Source organism: Bombina bombina, chromosome 10, assembly GCF_027579735.1.
Source record: "Bombina bombina isolate aBomBom1 chromosome 10, aBomBom1.pri, whole genome shotgun sequence".
NCBI lineage: Eukaryota > Metazoa > Chordata > Amphibia > Anura > Bombinatoridae > Bombina > Bombina bombina.
In genome coordinates, this window is record NC_069508.1 from 112872146 (window position 1) to 112890159 (window position 18014).

The 18014-nt window shown below is 35.1% G+C and overlaps 1 protein-coding gene across 1 annotated transcript in view; it reads left to right on the forward strand.

The window, feature by feature from the left end:
* TNR (tenascin R) overlaps positions 1-12678 on the forward strand; it is a 1235916-nt gene extending 1223238 nt beyond the window's left edge. Inside the window, 1 exon segment of the mRNA XM_053693306.1 lies at positions 11449-12678. Coding sequence (XP_053549281.1) covers positions 11449-11559 — 111 coding nt within the window. The 3' untranslated portion in view covers positions 11560-12678.
* Positions 12679-18014: the final 5336 nt, after the last annotated feature.

Sequence of the window (18014 nt, forward strand, 5' to 3'; positions counted from 1 at the left end):
ACCAATGCCCTGGGTGCAGCAAAAACAGCAAATAGACATAGAAAAAAAAGCGCACTCCAAGGGATCCTTATTCAGGCACTTTTAATAGTCTACTATTAAAAGTGCCTGAATAAGGATCCCTTGGAGTGCGCTTTTTTCTATGTCTATATATATATATATATATATATATATATATATATATATAGGCATTTATGTATTTCTATATGTGTATATATATATATATATATATATATATATATATATATATATATATATATATTGTAAACATACATACACACACACACCTTGGAGCCCTTTCCACTCAAATACCCGAAAATAAGAAACATAAATTTTATTTAATTTTATGTGTTTTACTGTATATTTACTGTAAATATTTTACATTACAATATTATTCACATAGAAAATGTTCTTTTTTATTTTAAAAAATATGTTCCTTTATATAAATATATATATATATATATATATATTTCAAAATTTAAAAGACATTTGTGAAGAACATTGGAATATGCATAACTACCCACGGATTTAGCACTGTAGGTCTAATGTGGTGTTGGGTTAGTGCGCAAGCGATAAGTTTAAGGCTTCAACGGAGCACGCTTTGCAAAAAAAACCTAAGGGGAAAAATAGTTAGTGTGGTTGCCATATCTGAAGTCCTAAAGTTAGCGTGCATCGGATTTCGCTTGTGCGCAAACATTTTACTTTAAAACTGTAATACTCCCGCTAACCAACCTTGTGACTGCACACAGCCAGCATAGTTTTAATCTCTTTGCTTTTAATAGATCACAAAACAGTAATTAAAGTACCAGTAAACTTTTATTTTTTTAACAGTTTTTAAAAAAGTGTATCTTGATAGTACAGTTGTAAATAATATGATGGATATAAATTTGTTATAAAATCTTGTAAATATTCCAGCGTGCAGAAATCAAGCCAGCCTACTAAAATAACGGGCATAGCATAGTGCAGCTTAATTTGACTATATCCAATCGCTACACTGCATTTAATGAGTGTTTTGCATAAATATTATCATGAATACTCACTCCTGATCAAATGCTCAGTTGAAGTTTTTATCACTGCATGCGCATTTGTAACCTTTGCTTTGTTGATGACAATTTAATGTCCATGTGCTTCTGCCCATGATGTCAGAGGTAAGGTATTGCAGCTAGAGTTGCCAGCTGTGCTTCATAAAAATACCGGACGACTTATAGGTGATTGGATACTGGTCGTAGCTGGGTCCACACAATGTCTCCACAAAAGCTCAACTTTAGACCCCACCCTTGATCCCACCACATATATTTCTCACAACTAAGCAATCATTTTATCCCCTTGGTTGCCAGTAACACATGTACAGAACAGCGATGTAACCCCCTTGGCTACTAGAGGAACACACCCAGTAATGATTGAACACCCACCATTGTTGTCTGTAACACATACAATAGAAAATGCACAGTGCAACTTCTTTTTGAGCCATATTTCTAATGTATAAAGGCCTAGAAGTGTCCAGTATTTTTGTACAGATTTTACTGGACAGCCTGCTAAAATACTGGACTGTTCAGTTGAATACGGGACACCTGGCAACCCTAATTGCAGCTCCTGTATACGTTCACAAACCTGGCACCCAAGTAGCTCTCAGTGATACCCCAATGAGTATTACAGAGGGATTGGAAATTATTATATATTCACGTGCACTTTCCTTAAAAAAAAGTTGTAGCACCCGTATATTGATGAAAATATGTTTTTTGGGTTGACTGTTCCTTTAAAGGGACACTGAACCAAAAAAAAAATATTTTGTGATTCAGATAGAGCATGCACTTTTAAGGAACTTTCTAATTTACTCCTATTATCAATTTTACTTCGTTCTCTTGCTTTCCTTTTTAAAAAGAAGGCATCTAAGCTAAGGAGCCAGCCAATTTTTGGTTCAGCACCACGGACAGCACTTGTTTATTTGTGGGTGAATTTATCCACCAATCAGCAAGAACAACCCAGGTTGTTAACCAAAAATGGGCTGGCATCTAAACTTACATTCTTGCTTTTCAAATAAATATACCAAGAGAATGAAAAAAATTGATAATAGGAGTAAATTAGAAAGTTGTTTAAAATTGCATGTGCTATCTGAATCACAATAGAAAAAATGTGGCTTCAGTTTCCCTTTAAGCTAGTAACAATGATAGAACACCCAGCACAATAGTATATTGGTTAGAGCAGCCCATCAGCAATCCACTTAAAGGGATAGGAATGTCAAAATTAAGTCTGCATGATTCAGATAGAGAATGCAATCTTAAGACACTTTTAAATTCACATCTATTTTGAAATGTGCTTTGTTCTTTTGGTATCCCTTGTTGAAAAAGAATATGCACATATCCTGTACCAGTGGGAGCTAGTTGATAATTGGCGCCTGCACACATATCTCTTGTGATTGACTAACTTGATGTGTTTAGCTAGCTGCCAGTAGTGTAATGATCCTTCTGCAAAGGATAATAAGAGAATTAATCAAATATTATAATAGAAAAACGTTTTTTAAAATTGTATGTTCTATCAGTATCATGAAAGAAAATTTAGGGGTTTCCTATCCCTTTAATTAGGAAAATGAGTAAAAGAACTAAATGGCAACACCATCCATTTCACTATACTTTTGAATGATCTTGGTTTTTATTAGTGGACCTTATGTAAAAAAAAATCCTTATTATAATAAAGAAAAAAATTAAACACAGAAATTATGCAATGTGACTCACCAGTGTCCGACCCATCCAACAGGTCTGGCATAATACTTACAAAGAGAAATACAATATGATCAGTTGCTTAAAGGGACAGTCTAGGCCAAAATAAACTTTCATGATTCAGATAGAGCATGTAATTTTAAACAATTTTCCAATTTACTTTTATCACCAATTTTGCTTTGTTCTCTTGGTATTCTTAGTTGAAAGCTTAACCTAGGATGTGCATATGCTAATTTCTTAGACCTTGAAAGCCACCTCTTTTCAGAATGCATTTTAACAGTTTTTCACCACTAGAGGGTGTTAGTTCACATATTTCATATAGATAACACTGTGCTTGTGCACGTGAAGTTATCTGGGAGCAGACACTGATTGGCTAAACTGCAAGTCTGTCAAAAGAACTGAAATAAAGGTACAGTTTGCAAAGGCTTAGATACACGATAATCACAGAGGTTAAAAGTATATTATTATAACTGTGTTGGTTATGCAAAACTGGGGAATGGATAATAAAGGGATTATCTATCTTTTAAAACAATAAAAATTCTGGTGTAGACTGTCCCTTTGAGGGCAGCGATAACACTTCTATGTGTTCAGTGAGCACAAAATAATTCATCTCAAGCACTAACAACTTATCAGCAATTTAAAGCCTTTCTCTGGAAATGTAAATGGATTTCCCCCTAGCCGCCAGAACAATGTAGAGCAATAACTAAAAGTGCGTTCTAAAAAGAACAATACACACAGCAAATATATTATTAAATAAAATATATTCATAAAATAAAAATGTGAATTTTAATCAATATGTAAAAAATGATTAATCAATATGTGTTTAAAATAGCCATACAGTACTAACACAATAGCATATAAATAACCTAAATCACAGCACATAATAACTAGGATAAAATCTGAAATAAGGAATCGGAATGAAATAGTTTTATATGGGAACAAAAAAGAGTTTTCCAAAATCAGCTATTAGACTCTCATCATAGAGACTGCAAGGAAATGTCACACATGTAACATTGCAATATACTGTAAAGATGCTCAGAACTTCTTAGGTCATTAAAATAGATCTAAATTTAATAGGAGATTATTTTTTTTTTAAAACAAATAAGCTCAGGCAGGAGTAAAAAGTCCCAAGGTTGAAGTAAAGGTTACCATTTAAACCCTCAGGTCTTACAGAGTCTGCTGTGTGACCTTATCAGTTATCTCTGCTACCTTTACCGGGTCCCTTCAATTGCAATGTAGTGCATGGGGGGGGGGCTCCAAGGACACACCACTGGTATATGGCCATACTTCCTTCTCTTGGCAGCCTTTGTTGGAAAGCATGCCTAGTTAGGCTCAGGAGTTGGGAGTCTAGATGCTGATTGGCGGATGCATATATATACCTCTTATCATTGGCTTATCAATGTATTCATCTAGCTCCCAGAAGTGCATTGCTGCTCCTTCAAAGGATACCAAGAGAATGAAGCAAAATTAATAACATTTGTAAATTGGAAAGTATGCTCTTTCTGAATCCTGAAGGATAGATGTTGTTTTTTTATGTCTCAATTTTTTTCTTTCATGATTCAGATAGAGCATGCAATTTTATGCAACTTTATAATTTACTCCCATTTTTGGTTCACTACTCTGGGTAGCACTTGCTTATTGTTGGCTACATTTATCAAGCAATACCCAGGTTCTGAACCAAAAATGGGCCGGCTCCTAAGCTTACATTCCTGCTTTTCAAAGAAAGATACCAAGAGAATAAAGAAAAATTTATAATAGGTGTAAATTAAAAAGTTGCTTAAAATTACATGCACTATCTGAATCAAAAAAAATTGGATTTCATATCCCCTTTAAGTATGAATTAACAACATGTTAGTGTACATCAGACTAATGTTTGTGATTCTCTCACTTTGTGTTTTATTTATTTTGTTAGAGAAAATATGTTTAAATCTTTGTAGTTGCATGAGAGTACTAGGGAAAATGTATCATTGTTCATAGGTTTTTATACATGCATGATTTTTATTTGTATCATGTAGGTAGGTTATAGTATATTATGTAAGCCCTCATGAAAGTATATTGCAAAGATTTTTTACTACATATAATTAAACATGTTATATTACAATCTTAAAGGGTTTAATGTCTCTTTAAATCTATTGAGATGCTTTATGAGACATGAATATTTTTCTTTCATTATCAGATAGAAGCATGACATTTTACAAAAGGTTCCAACTTACTTTCTATTATCAGATTTGCTTAAAGGGACATGATACCCACATTTTTTCTTTCATGATTTAGAAAGAGAATGCATTTTTAAACATCTTTCTAATTTACTTCTATTATCTAATTTGTTTTATTCTCTTGATATTCATTGCTGAAAAGCATATCTAGATATGATCAGTAGCTGCTGATTGGTGACTGCACATAGAAGCCTCATGTGATTGGCTCACCCATGTACATAGCTTTTTCTTCAAATAAGGATATCTAAAAAATGAAGCAAAATAAATAATAGAAGTAAATTGTAATGTTGTTTAAATTTGTATGTTCTATCTGAATCATGAAAGAAAGATTTTGGGTTTAGTGGCCCTTTAATTATTTTCATATGGTAGTTAGCAGTATTGCCATGGCCTTGTAGTTGTTATACAAAGTGAATATAAAGAATATTCAGTGACATTCATTTTCTAAGAGGGAGAATCCCCCCACTTCTTTTTAGTTAGAGCATGTATGAAACACATTTGTTAACCCCTCTAAAGGGATTAATTGCATAATCATGTTTATGCTGCGGTACCACTCAAGATGAGACAGGTTGTGAACCAGTGAGAAGCAGGCATTTATGCATATACTCAAGTATCTTTATCAGAAGCAGAAGAGGAGTGTTCTAGCAATGAAAATTTAAAGGGACGTGAAACACAAAAATACAGTTTTAAATGTTTCCATTTTACTTCTATGATCTAATTTACTTCATTCTCTTGGTATCCTTTGTTGAAAAGAATACCTAGGAAAGCTCAGGAGCAGCAATGCATTATGGGGAGCTAGCTGCTGATTGGTGGCTGTAAACATATGCCACTTGTCATTGGATCACTCAATGTCTTCAACTATCTTACTCTAGTGCATTGCTGCTTATTCAACAAAGAATACCAAAGGACTGAAGCAAATTTGCTAATTTAAAGGGACATTAAAGTCAGAATTGATTTAGACAGAGCATACCATTTTAAACAGCTTTCCAATTTACTTCTATTATTTAATTTGCTTCCTTCTCTTGTTATCCTTTCCTGAAAGGTTTATCTAGTTAAGCTCCGAAGCAGCAAAGAACCTAGGTTCTAGCTGCTGATTGGTGGCTACATATATATATATATATATATATACAATATATATATATATATATATATATATATATATTATATATATACCGATGTATGAACCATGTGTTCAGTAAGAAACCAGTAGTGCATTGCTGCTCCTTCAACAAAAGATACCAAGTGAATGAAACAAATCTGATAATAGGAGTAAACTGGAATGTTGTTTAAAATTGTATGTTCTACCTAAATCATGAAAGAAAAAATTGTGTTTCATGTCCTTTTAAGTAATTTGGAATCTTGTTTAAAATTGTATGTTTTATATGAATCATGAAATATTTTTTGGTTTTCATATAAACGTTGGAGATATTTATTTGTTCATAGTGTTATATATCTCCAACAGTTACATGTTTCCTAGTTTCTTAATTATGTAATCAAGAGGTATACTCGTTATCCACTTAAAGGACCACTCAATGCAGTAGAACTACATAATTAACAAGCACATAATAAAAAAGACAATGCAATAACACTTACTCTAAATTTCAAATAAGCAGTAGATATTTTGTTCTCCCATTTTCTCTAGTGATTTTTTTCTCCCATTTTCCGTCCCCTTGTATCATGTGACAGACATCAGCCAATCACAGACCCTATGTATACCCTCTGAGCTTGTGCACATGCTCAGTAGGATCTTGTTCCCCAGAAAGTGTGAATATAAAAAGACTATGCAAAATGTGATAATATAAGTAAATTGGAAAGTGTCTTAAAACTGCACGCTCTATCTGAATCATAAAACTTTATTTTGACTTCAGTGTCCTTTCAACTGTTTATTGTGTATTTTTGAATTTCAAATAAATTATTTTGCTCATTAGCACCTGTTCTCCAGGACATGACCAAAAATGGGCTAAGCCTGCAAGTAAAGCAGAACTGCTAATGTTATCTCTGTTTAGTACTGAAATTAAATACACTCAAGCAGGTACAGTAGACTATAAGCAGCTTAGCTTTTTTATCGGAAAATTAAAAGGTGGGGAGCTTTTATCAAAATACTCAAAACATTAATTACTCTGAAAGGAAAACCTATGCAAACAAAAATAAAAGGGCATTTAAGATACAGGGGCCAATTTAACAAGCTGTCAATCGGCCACAAAGCAGCTGTTTCCACGTGAGCATTTAGGCTTGCCGGAACCAGGAGTTAATAATCAGCGTTCTTAAGACCGCTGCTTCTTAATTCATGCGCCTCCTCTGAGGCTGTAGACATCAATCCGCCCGATCATATACAATCGTGTTGATTGACACCCCCTGCTAGTGGCCAATTGGCCGCAAATCTGCAGGGGCAGCATTGCACAAGCAGTTCATCATTCAGCGATGTGTGTCGGACATGATCCGCTGAGCGGGTCATGTCGGACAGACTCTTGATAAATCGACCCCACAGTGTGCTGAAAACAGCATAGCTTGATAATCAAGCCCTATGCCTTTAATAGTAGCTTGTTTTTTTTTTCTTTCAAAGCCTTTACAGCACACCCTCAGCAAAAACCTTATCAACAGCTCAATATATCTGGACACATTATATTTGCTAAGATGCCTTAAATTATGTAAATGATGTACAGTATATATATATATATATATATATATATATATAACACAGAGAAAGCCCAGCACTCACTTACAAGCTCTCAGCTAAGATTTAAAAGCAAAAATGGAAAGGTTAGTTCCCGCATCTGGCCAAATGGGACAAGCCCAGGTACCACGTCAAGGTCCTTTCCAATACCTGGGACCCTAAAACAGCCACACAATGCAAGCTCTCAAATCCAAACAAACTGGGAGCAAGGGAAGGGTGCACAGGCTTATGTAATCACCCTAGACATATACAAACATATATAAAACAATATTTATTAAGCAAATGTTAAAAGACATAACGTTTCGGCGCACATTGGCACCTTTGTCAAATGTCTTACACCAGGTTTAACAACGCAAACCTAAAAATAATTGGCAAGTAAGCATACATTCAAACATTATATACCTTATCCAATGGCATTAATTACCTGCCGTCTCTCGCCCAAGCTGCCTCGTGTGAGTAACGTCATCAATGACAGCTTGATGCGTCACCAATCCTGTTCAGGTGTTGCCATGGCAACCAAATAAACAAATCCATGCATCTGCGCTAATGGCTAAGTGCAACATCGTAGGCAAGGCATAGGGCACTATCCTAACAACCCTAGCACATCAGTGTAGAGAAAAACAGATAGTCCTTAACTTGTGTGAGAAACACACATATGTGAACGGATAAAGCCAATGACTCATCAGTCACTATCATAGTAAATACCCAGGCACGATCCGTATGACAGCCATCATATTCTCACAGAAGTCATACCTCCATCCCTGCAACAGACAATTACAAGATGAAACATGAATGACCCATTGTAACATATTAACAAATCACTGACCTTAGATTACGTATAAAATATACATGAGCAGCATGATAATGCGCAATACCCCAACCTATGTTAGTGGGTCTGTGTGACCCATGGTCTTAGGAACCCATAATATAGGATAACACATAGTCTTCATAGCCTCTAGGAGTATGTATAGAAACATCACAATCAGTATATAGCAATGTGCCAAAATGGCATCCACCACAGGCATCAATTTTAAACATGTTCAAATCCAAGAAATGTACAGTCTGTAAATAAAACTCTAACTTAAGCTGAATAGGACACACCATGTAGTTCAAACATGACACCCACTCCTGCAATTCCAATATACTACCCCTCCACACCAGAAACACATTGTCGATGTAGCGGGTGTAGTATTGTATTTTTGGGTGCATAAATGGCTTCATGAGCTTACGCTCATACCAAGCCATATAGAGGTTAGCTTTAGTGGGTGCCATGTTTGAACCCATGGCCATGCCAGCAATCTGGAGGAAGTATTCCCCTTCAAATTTAAAATAATTGTGTGAGAAAGTGTGGCCACATACTGTATGTGAACGGATAAAGCCAATGACTCATCAGTCACTTGTTTTTTATTTAAATAAGACCACTGAGCGCCTTTTCTGGATGTGGATTTGTACTATTTTGAAGTGCACCTTGGCATAAGAAGAAAATTGTTAGATTGTGTTCTCCCTTCTTGGACATATATATATATATATATATATATATATATATATATATAGTAACAATTAGCCAGTGGCCCAGTACTCCATCCAAGGTGGTGTGTAGTAGACCTGGGTGCAATCCTCAAAGTGTAGCTATGTAGATCTGTATCAAGAAGGGCACTCTCAGGATTTGTAAATTCAAATAAAAAGACTTTATTCGTACATCAACAAAGAATAGTCGACATTTCGGCCCCTATCCGAGCCTTCATCAGGACATATTAAATCTTCAAATGGCTGTATAGCCAAACTCCCAGTTTAGAAAACAAACGTGCTCGGATAGAGGCCGTAACGTCGATTATTCTATGTTGATGTACGAATAAAGTCTTTTTATTTGAATTTACAAATCCTGAGAGTGCCCTTCTTGATATATATATATATATATATATATATATATATATATATATATATATATATATATATATATAAATTTCAAATATATATGTTTAACTTACTGAACTGTATATAATTATGTTTTTATTGACACAATTTTTTTTAATATGGTTCTGTTATCTTTGAGGTTCTGAATATATTTAAGTGTTGACTTTTAAGGGCTTGTTTTAATTGTATTTTATGCTTGTACCAGCATTTATAAGAGATTGAGTATTTGACTTTAATGTATTTGACTACCTAGGGATAACTAGTTTACCATTGGTTTTGTGATCTGTAAGCCCCTTTAAAAATTGCTTGAGAAGATTGTCAGTCTCTGAGGAAATGTGTTAGATAACTATATTAAATAATTGTCTTCTGTCTTCTTTTTATGTTTAACCCCTTCAGTACTGGGAATTTTAGAGAAATAAAATGTTCCAGAGAATTATTAGCATTTTTGCTATCACTCTATTTAAACAGAAATAGAGCATTTTTTTAACCTATCAAAACAATATATTTGTTCTAAAGGGATATGAAACCCAAATGTTTTCTTAAATGATTCAGATAGAACATGCAATTTTAAGCAACTTTATAATTCACTCCTATTATCATTTTTTCTTTGTTCTCTTGGTATTCTTATTTGTAAACTAAACCTAAGTTGGCTCATATGCTAATTTCGAAGCCAAATGCATTTGCCAGTTTTTCACAGCTAGATGACTTTATTCATGTGTGCTTTGTTAAATGAGTAGCAATGCACTACTAGTTGCATACTGAACACATGGGTGAGCCAATGACAATCAGTATATATATGCTGCGACCAATAAGCAGCTAGAACCTAGGTTCTTTGCTGCTCCTGAGCTTTGCTAGATAAACCTTAAAGCAACAGATTACAAGAGAAGGGAGCAAATTAAATAATAGAAGTAAATTGGAAAGTTGTTTAAAACTGTATTCTCTATCTGAATCATGAAAGAAAAAATTTGAGTTTCATGTCCCTTTAAGTAGACATCTGTTTTCTTATATTTTTTTTATTTTGGTATATTTCATGCAACTATTTTGCTACCAAATGTGATCACATAAAAAAAAAATTGTTAATTTTTCACAAACTTTAGGTTTCTCACAGAAATGATTTACATATCGCTTGTGCAATCATAACACAAATGGTTGTAAAAGCTTCTCTGTTCAGAAATAGCATACATGCGTGTATTTGCCATTGCTTTTTGGTAATTAGAAGGCCTCTAATTGCAGCTGCACACCACACTTCTGAAATTCCAAGCAGTGAAGAGGTTAATTAGTTAGCTAGTAAGGGTAATAGTATTGTTCCCAACCAAAGAGCTCTCTTCCCCCATTCACCCACACACCTCGTCAATATCTTAGGTACTGGCAGACAGTTTTTTCTTTTTTTAAGTCTTTTTTTATTATTTATATGTTTGAAGTGTGGGGACCCCCCCTGAACCTTCTCACATCCCTGATTCCCCCCAAAGAGCTGTCTAACCCTCATCCCTCCCACTTGTGTCAGCCGTTTTAGACACTAGCAGCTGTCTGCCAGCACCCAGTTTTTATTTATTTATTTATTTATTTGATTTGTGTATTAATATTTTTCCTGTAGTTTAGGGGTCCCTCTTCCCATGATCATTATTTAGCCTCACTCCACCCTATTTTCCTTTTTTCTGTAGTGTAGCATCCCATCCCCCCCCCCTCTCCCCCTTCAAAATGTATTTTTTTGTAGCGTTGGGTCCTGTCCCTCCTTTTCACATCTATTGACACTTGTTCACTGATGCTCAGCAGAGTGGGGGTTACATTTTAGAATGTACATATATTAACATTAGTTTCATTTTGAATTCGCTGTCCCTTTAAATCAGACTCAGTTTTAACCTTTTAACTCTAAAGACTTTACACTTATCTATCTTTCGCTTTCTTTTTTTTCCTCTCTCCCTTTCTCTTACAGGGGATTAACTGGTATCACTGGAAGGGTCATGAATTTTCCATCCCTTTTGTGGAAATGAAGATGCGACCATTTAATCACCGCTCCATGAAAAAGAGATCCCTTCCTCTCTGAGCTCATATTTCTCCTATGAACATCTGTCTATTGCTGTTCTTGTTCAAATTTACCTGCAGAGAATTTAATTCACCAATCACCCATTTTAATCCTTCATATACCTTTCAACTATTTGCATCTATTTCAACATTCTTACCTCCACTGACTTTTATTTGTTCCCTCTGTTTTGCAACACAACCCTTTTACTTCAGACTCAAAATCATTCTTTCAAGAGATCACCCACCCTTTTCATTTTTTACTGACCCTTTATTACACAGTCCTGTTTTTTCTTCCTGTGTCCTCTAATAACCTATATTCATGCCACCAATTCTGGTAAATTTTCCCTCTCTATACAGGATTGGTGTAGTTTTAACCTTCCTTCATCCAGCCCTATATGGAACCAGCACTACCCCCTTTGTGCCAAGAGATCTAATATTCTCTGAATATTAATGATCTCTCCAAAATATGGTGTGCCAAACCCTACCCCCTCTCCTTTCAGCTCCAGATTCTTTTGTCCAATGGAGATCTCTTTGTACAGTTAAATACCTTTTAAAGGGAGGGGCTTACCCACTTAGCACTGAAGACACAGCACCCCAGGACTCATTAACCCATTCTTCTGTTCCCTAGACTCTTTGAATAGGATCATATAATTCCCTTTAGTTGATGGATTTTGAACTGCTGGATTGGTCAAAACTGTAACCTATGACCTTATAGTGTACAGGTTAATTGAAATGATTTGCCATCTGCTAAATATTTATCCTAATGATATCAACATTTTTGTGTTAAGTGTTTCTTTCAGACCGAATACATTTTGATCCCAGTGAAAACATCATTACCTAAACAGACTGGTTATAAATGCTTAGCAATAAGTCACCTTATAAGTTGAGATACCAGTGGTATGATAGCATACATTATTATCCACTGATAGGTCACCTTTATTAGTGACTGATTGTTTTAAGGGCAAGGGGGCCAAAGTACGCAGATACTAACTGCCATACAGAAGTCGCCTGAGAGAGGTGCCTGTGAAAGGGTTAACAACCCTCTTTAATCTTGTATCTCTAGTCCTGGATGCTGTTAGCTGATGTATAGATCCTTTTTTTAATGCATTTTCTATACGTTATTAAAAGATTCCTATGGGAAGATGCCTGTGTTTAAGTCTCTTTCTTTTGCATTGTGTACCTGACTTCAATTCAATCTACAATACATCATCCTGTTAACAACTTGACTTTCAATGTGACTTCTCCCTTGAGTTTTCACTGCTACAATGACACACACGAGTACTACTAATTCATCCATATCAAGTCTGTCTGCTCTCACGTTCTATCTTGGAAAGCATTAATATATTATCTTTTTTTTTCCTTAAATAGAGCTTAGAAATGAATCCTTCTTTAATCTTACTCTCTTGTAAAGATCAGTAAAGCTTTACAACTTTAAAGCTAAAATTTTACCTTAACATAAATGTCTCTAATGTGAAAGAGAATTTTAAGAGACTTTCAAAATATACATAAAAGTTTAGAACCCACTAGTTTACATATTATTACTTTCAGAACAAAGTTAAAGGGACATTGCAGCCAAAATTGGAAACCACATGGGAGCATTTTGGTATTGAACAGAAGCAATTATGTAATAAACATGCATTAGCAAAAAGGCTTCTAATAAAAACTATAGCTGTTTCAAAAGTATATTTAAGTATGCACCGTGCACCAGCATTTTAAACACAACACTTGTTCGGACAGGCTAAGGTGCTTGTACCATCTGGTAATGACTCAATTTCTTAATTGCTCTCATGATACAAGCCCCACTGATGATCTGAGCGGCTGCATTATTTAAAATGTGGGTGCAGTGAAAATATCTAGATATGCTTTACATGCACGTGCAGAGAAAAATGTTAACACTAAACAAGTGATAACTCTTAATAGAAGCATTTTTGCCAATACATGTATATTGCAAATATGTTTCAATTCAAAGATGCAATAAATCTATGTGCATTTATATTTTGACTGGAATGCCCCTTTAAGCCAGAAATGCTTTTTAACAACTATTAATAACTTCTATCTATCACTAACACGTACGATTTTCATATTTTATCTCAATTAATGCAAAGATCTAAGAGTGAATTGGAATTTAATGTCACAGTACAAATTTTTATAGTTGCTTTATTATTTGATAATGTTATTTGATCCTATTGATCAATTGCTTTTCTATCATTCTTGGTATAATTTAAAAAAAAACAAAAAAAAAAACATATATTGGTGACGTTCTTCACAACAAAAATTTTCAGTATAGATCAAAGGGTTCTTTGTTTTGTTCCATAGTTGTTAAAGGGACTTAAAACCCATTTTTTTTTCTTTCATGATTTAGATAGAACATCAAATTTTAAACAACTTTCTAATTTACCTCTATTATCATATTTTCTTCGTTTTCTTGTTATCCTTATTTGAAAAGCAGAAATGTAAGCTCAAGAGTGTGCACGTGTCTGCACCACTATATAGCAGCAGTTTTGGAACAATGTTATACATTAGCAGGAGCACTAGATGGCAGCACTGTTTCCTGTCATGTGGTGCTTCAGGCATGTGCACGCTACCTACCTAGGTATCTCTTTAACAAAGAATAACATGAGAATGAAATAAATTTGATAATAGAAGTAAATTGTAAACTTTTTAAAAATTGTATTCTCTATCTGATTAATGAAAGGATTTTTGGGGTTTAATGTCCCTTTAACAGTAATTTAGTCCCATGTGTTAACCCCACATCAAAACATGTTCAAATACTCCATGTTTATGAGGGAATCTATTAAAGGACCACTAAATACAGTAGTATTGCATAATTTACAAGTTCATAATAAAAAGACAATGCAATATCACTTACTCTTAATTTCCCAAAAGCAGTAGATTTTTTTTCTGACAAATGTATTTTGTCTTTTATTTGCCATCCCCCTGTACCCTATGACAGACATCAGCCAATCACAGACAAGTATACGCATACCCTGTGAGCTTGTGCACATGTTCAGTAGGAGCTGGTGCCTCAAAAAGTGTGCATATAAAAATATTATGCAAAATTTGATAATGGAAGTAAATTTGAAAAAGTCTTAAAATCGTGGGGTCCATCCGATAAAAATTGTCGCACGCAAAAGCCGGCGACGCCAATATTTGCGCGGGTTTGGTATCCTATATACGGCGTAACCTAGAAGTTACGCGCGTATATTTCTGCCGTCGCCCGTAGTTTTTTGGGCCATAGGCAGGTATACCAAACCCGCGCAGTTTGGTATCCAATATGCAGCGTAAGGACTTACGTGGCGAAAATGGAGAAAACTTACTCCATTTTCACCTCGCCACAAAAAGCAGCCGTAAGAAGCCTTACGCTGACTATTGGAGCCCCGTAACTCCCTAAACTAGCTGCTAAAATAAACCTAACACCTAACGCATGCGCAATGTCTATCTCCCTGTCAACCGCGATCTTCTAAAATAAACCTAACACCTAACGCATGCGCAATGTCTATCTCCCTGTCAACCGCGATCTTCTAAAATAAACCTAACACCTAACGCATGCGCAATGTCTATCTACCTGTCAACCGCGATCCCCCCCCCCCGAAATCCCTAATAAAGTTATTAACCCCTAAACCGCCGCTCCCGGACCCCGCCGCCATCTACATAAACTAACCCCCTACTGTGAGCCCCTAAAACCGCCGCCATCTACCTTATCTATCCCCTAATTAGAACCCCTTACACTGCTGTCATCTACCTTATCTATCCCCTAATCTGACCCCTTACACCGCCGCCACCTATATAAAAATTATTAACCCCTAATCTAATCCCCCTATACCGCCGCCAGCTATATTAATATTATTAACCCCTAATGTAAGTCCCTTACACCGCCGCCATCTCTATTAAAATGATTAACCCCTTATTTAATCTACCTACCCCGCCGCCAGCTATATTATCTATATTAACCCTAAGTATATTATAGTTAATATAGGTATTACATTATATATATTAACTATATTAACCCTAATTATATTAGGGTTAATATAGTTAATATAGTTACTATAGTATTTATATTAACTATATTAACTCTATCTAACCCTAACACCCCTAACTAAATTTATATTAAATTAATCTAATTCATTTATAAACTAAAATATTCCTATTTAAATCTAAATACTTACCTATAAAATAAACCCTAAGATAGCTACAATATAATTAATAATTACATTGTAGCTATGTTAGGGTTAATATTTATTTTACAGGTAAATTGTTAATTATTTTAACTAGGTATAATAGCTATTAAATAGTTATTAACTATTTAATATCTACCTAGTTAAAATAATTACCCAATTACCTGTAAAATAAATCCTAACCTAAGTTACAAATACACCTACACTATCAATAAATTAAATAAACTACAAACATCTATCTAAAAATACAATTAAATTAACTAAACTAAATTACAAAAAAAAAAAAAAACACTAAATTACAAAAAAAAAAAAAAATTACAAGATTTTTAAGCTAATTACACCTATTCTAAGCCCCCTAATAAAATAATAAACCCCCAAAATAAAAAAAATTCCCTGCCCTATTCTAAATTAAACAAATTTCAAAGCTCTTTACCTTACCAGCCCTTAAAAGGGCCTTTTGTGGGGCATGCCCCAAAGAATTCAGCTCTTTTGCATACAAATACAATACCCCCCCCATTACAACCCACCACCCACATACCCCTATTCTAAAACCACCCAAACCCCCCTTAAAAAAGCCTAACACTACCCCCCTGAAGATCTCCCTACCTTGTCTTCACCACACCGGGCCGAACTCCTGATCCGATCCGGGCGATGTCTTCCTCCAAGCGGCAAAGAAGAATTCTTCCTCCGGCGATGTCTTCCTCCAAGCGGCAAAGAAGAATTCTTCCTCCGGCGACGTCTTCCTCCAAGCGGCAGCAAAGTCTTCATTCTTCCGGCGACATCTTCAATCTTCTTTCTTCGCTCCGCCGCCGCGGAGCATCCATCCCGGACGACTACTGAACTTGGAATGAGGTACCTTTAAATGACGTCATCCAAGATGGCGTCCGCCGAATTCCGATTGGCTGATAGGATTCTATCAGCCAATCGGAATTAAGTTAGAAAAATCTGATTGGCTGATTGAATCAGCCAATCAGATTCAAGTTCAATCCGATTGGCTGATCCAATCAGCCAATCAGATTGAGCTTGCATTCTATTGGCTGATCGGAACAGCCAATAGAATGCGAGCTCAATCTGATTGGCTGATTGGATCAGCCAATCGGATTGAAGTTGAATCTGATTGGCTGATTCAATCAGCCAATCAGATTTTTCTAACTTAATTCCGATTGGCTGATAGAATCCTATCAGCCAATCGGAATTCGGCGGACGCCATCTTGGATGACGTCATTTAAAGGTACCTCATTCCAAGTTCAGTAGTCGTCCGGGATGGATGCTCCGCGGCGGCGGAGCGAAGAAAGAAGATTGAAGATGCCGCCGGAAGAATGAAGACTTTGCTGCCGCTTGGAGGAAGACGTCGCCGGAGGAAGAATTCTTCTTTGCCGCTTGGAGGAAGACATCGCCGGAGGAAGAATTCTTCTTTGCCGCTTGGAGGAAGACATCGCCCGGATCGGATCAGGAGTTCGGCCCGGTGTGGTGAAGACAAGGTAGGGAGATCTTCAGGGGGGTAGTGTTAGGCTTTTTTAAGGGGGGTTTGGGTGGTTTTAGAATAGGGGTATGTGGGTGGTGGGTTGTAATGGGGGGGGGGTATTGTATTTGTATGCAAAAGAGCTGAATTCTTTGGGGCATGCCCCACAAAAGGCCCTTTTAAGGGCTGGTAAGGTAAAGAGCTTTGAAATTTGTTTAATTTAGAATAGGGCAGGGAATTTTTTTTATTTTGGGGGTTTATTATTTTATTAGGGGGCTTAGAATAGGTGTAATTAGCTTAAAAATCTTGTAATCTTTTTTTATTTTTTGTAATTTAGTGTTTTTTTTTTTTTTGTAATTTAGTTTAGTTAATTTAATTGTATTTTTAGATAGATGTTTGTAGTTTATTTAATTTATTGATAGTGTAGGTGTATTTGTAACTTAGGTTAGGATTTATTTTACAGGTAATTGGGTAATTATTTTAACTAGGTAGATATTAAATAGTTAATAACTATTTAATAGCTATTATACCTAGTTAAAATAATTAACAATTTACCTGTAAAATAAATATTAACCCTAACATAGCTACAATGTAATTATTAATTATATTGTAGCTATCTTAGGGTTTATTTTATAGGTAAGTATTTAGATTTAAATAGGAATATTTTAGTTTCTAAATGAATTAGATTAATTTAATATAAATTTAGTTAGGGGTGTTAGGGTTAGATAGAGTTAATATAGTTAATATAAATACTATAGTAACTATATTAACTATATTAACCCTAATATAATTAGGGTTAATATAGTTAATATATATAATGTAATACCTATATTAACTATA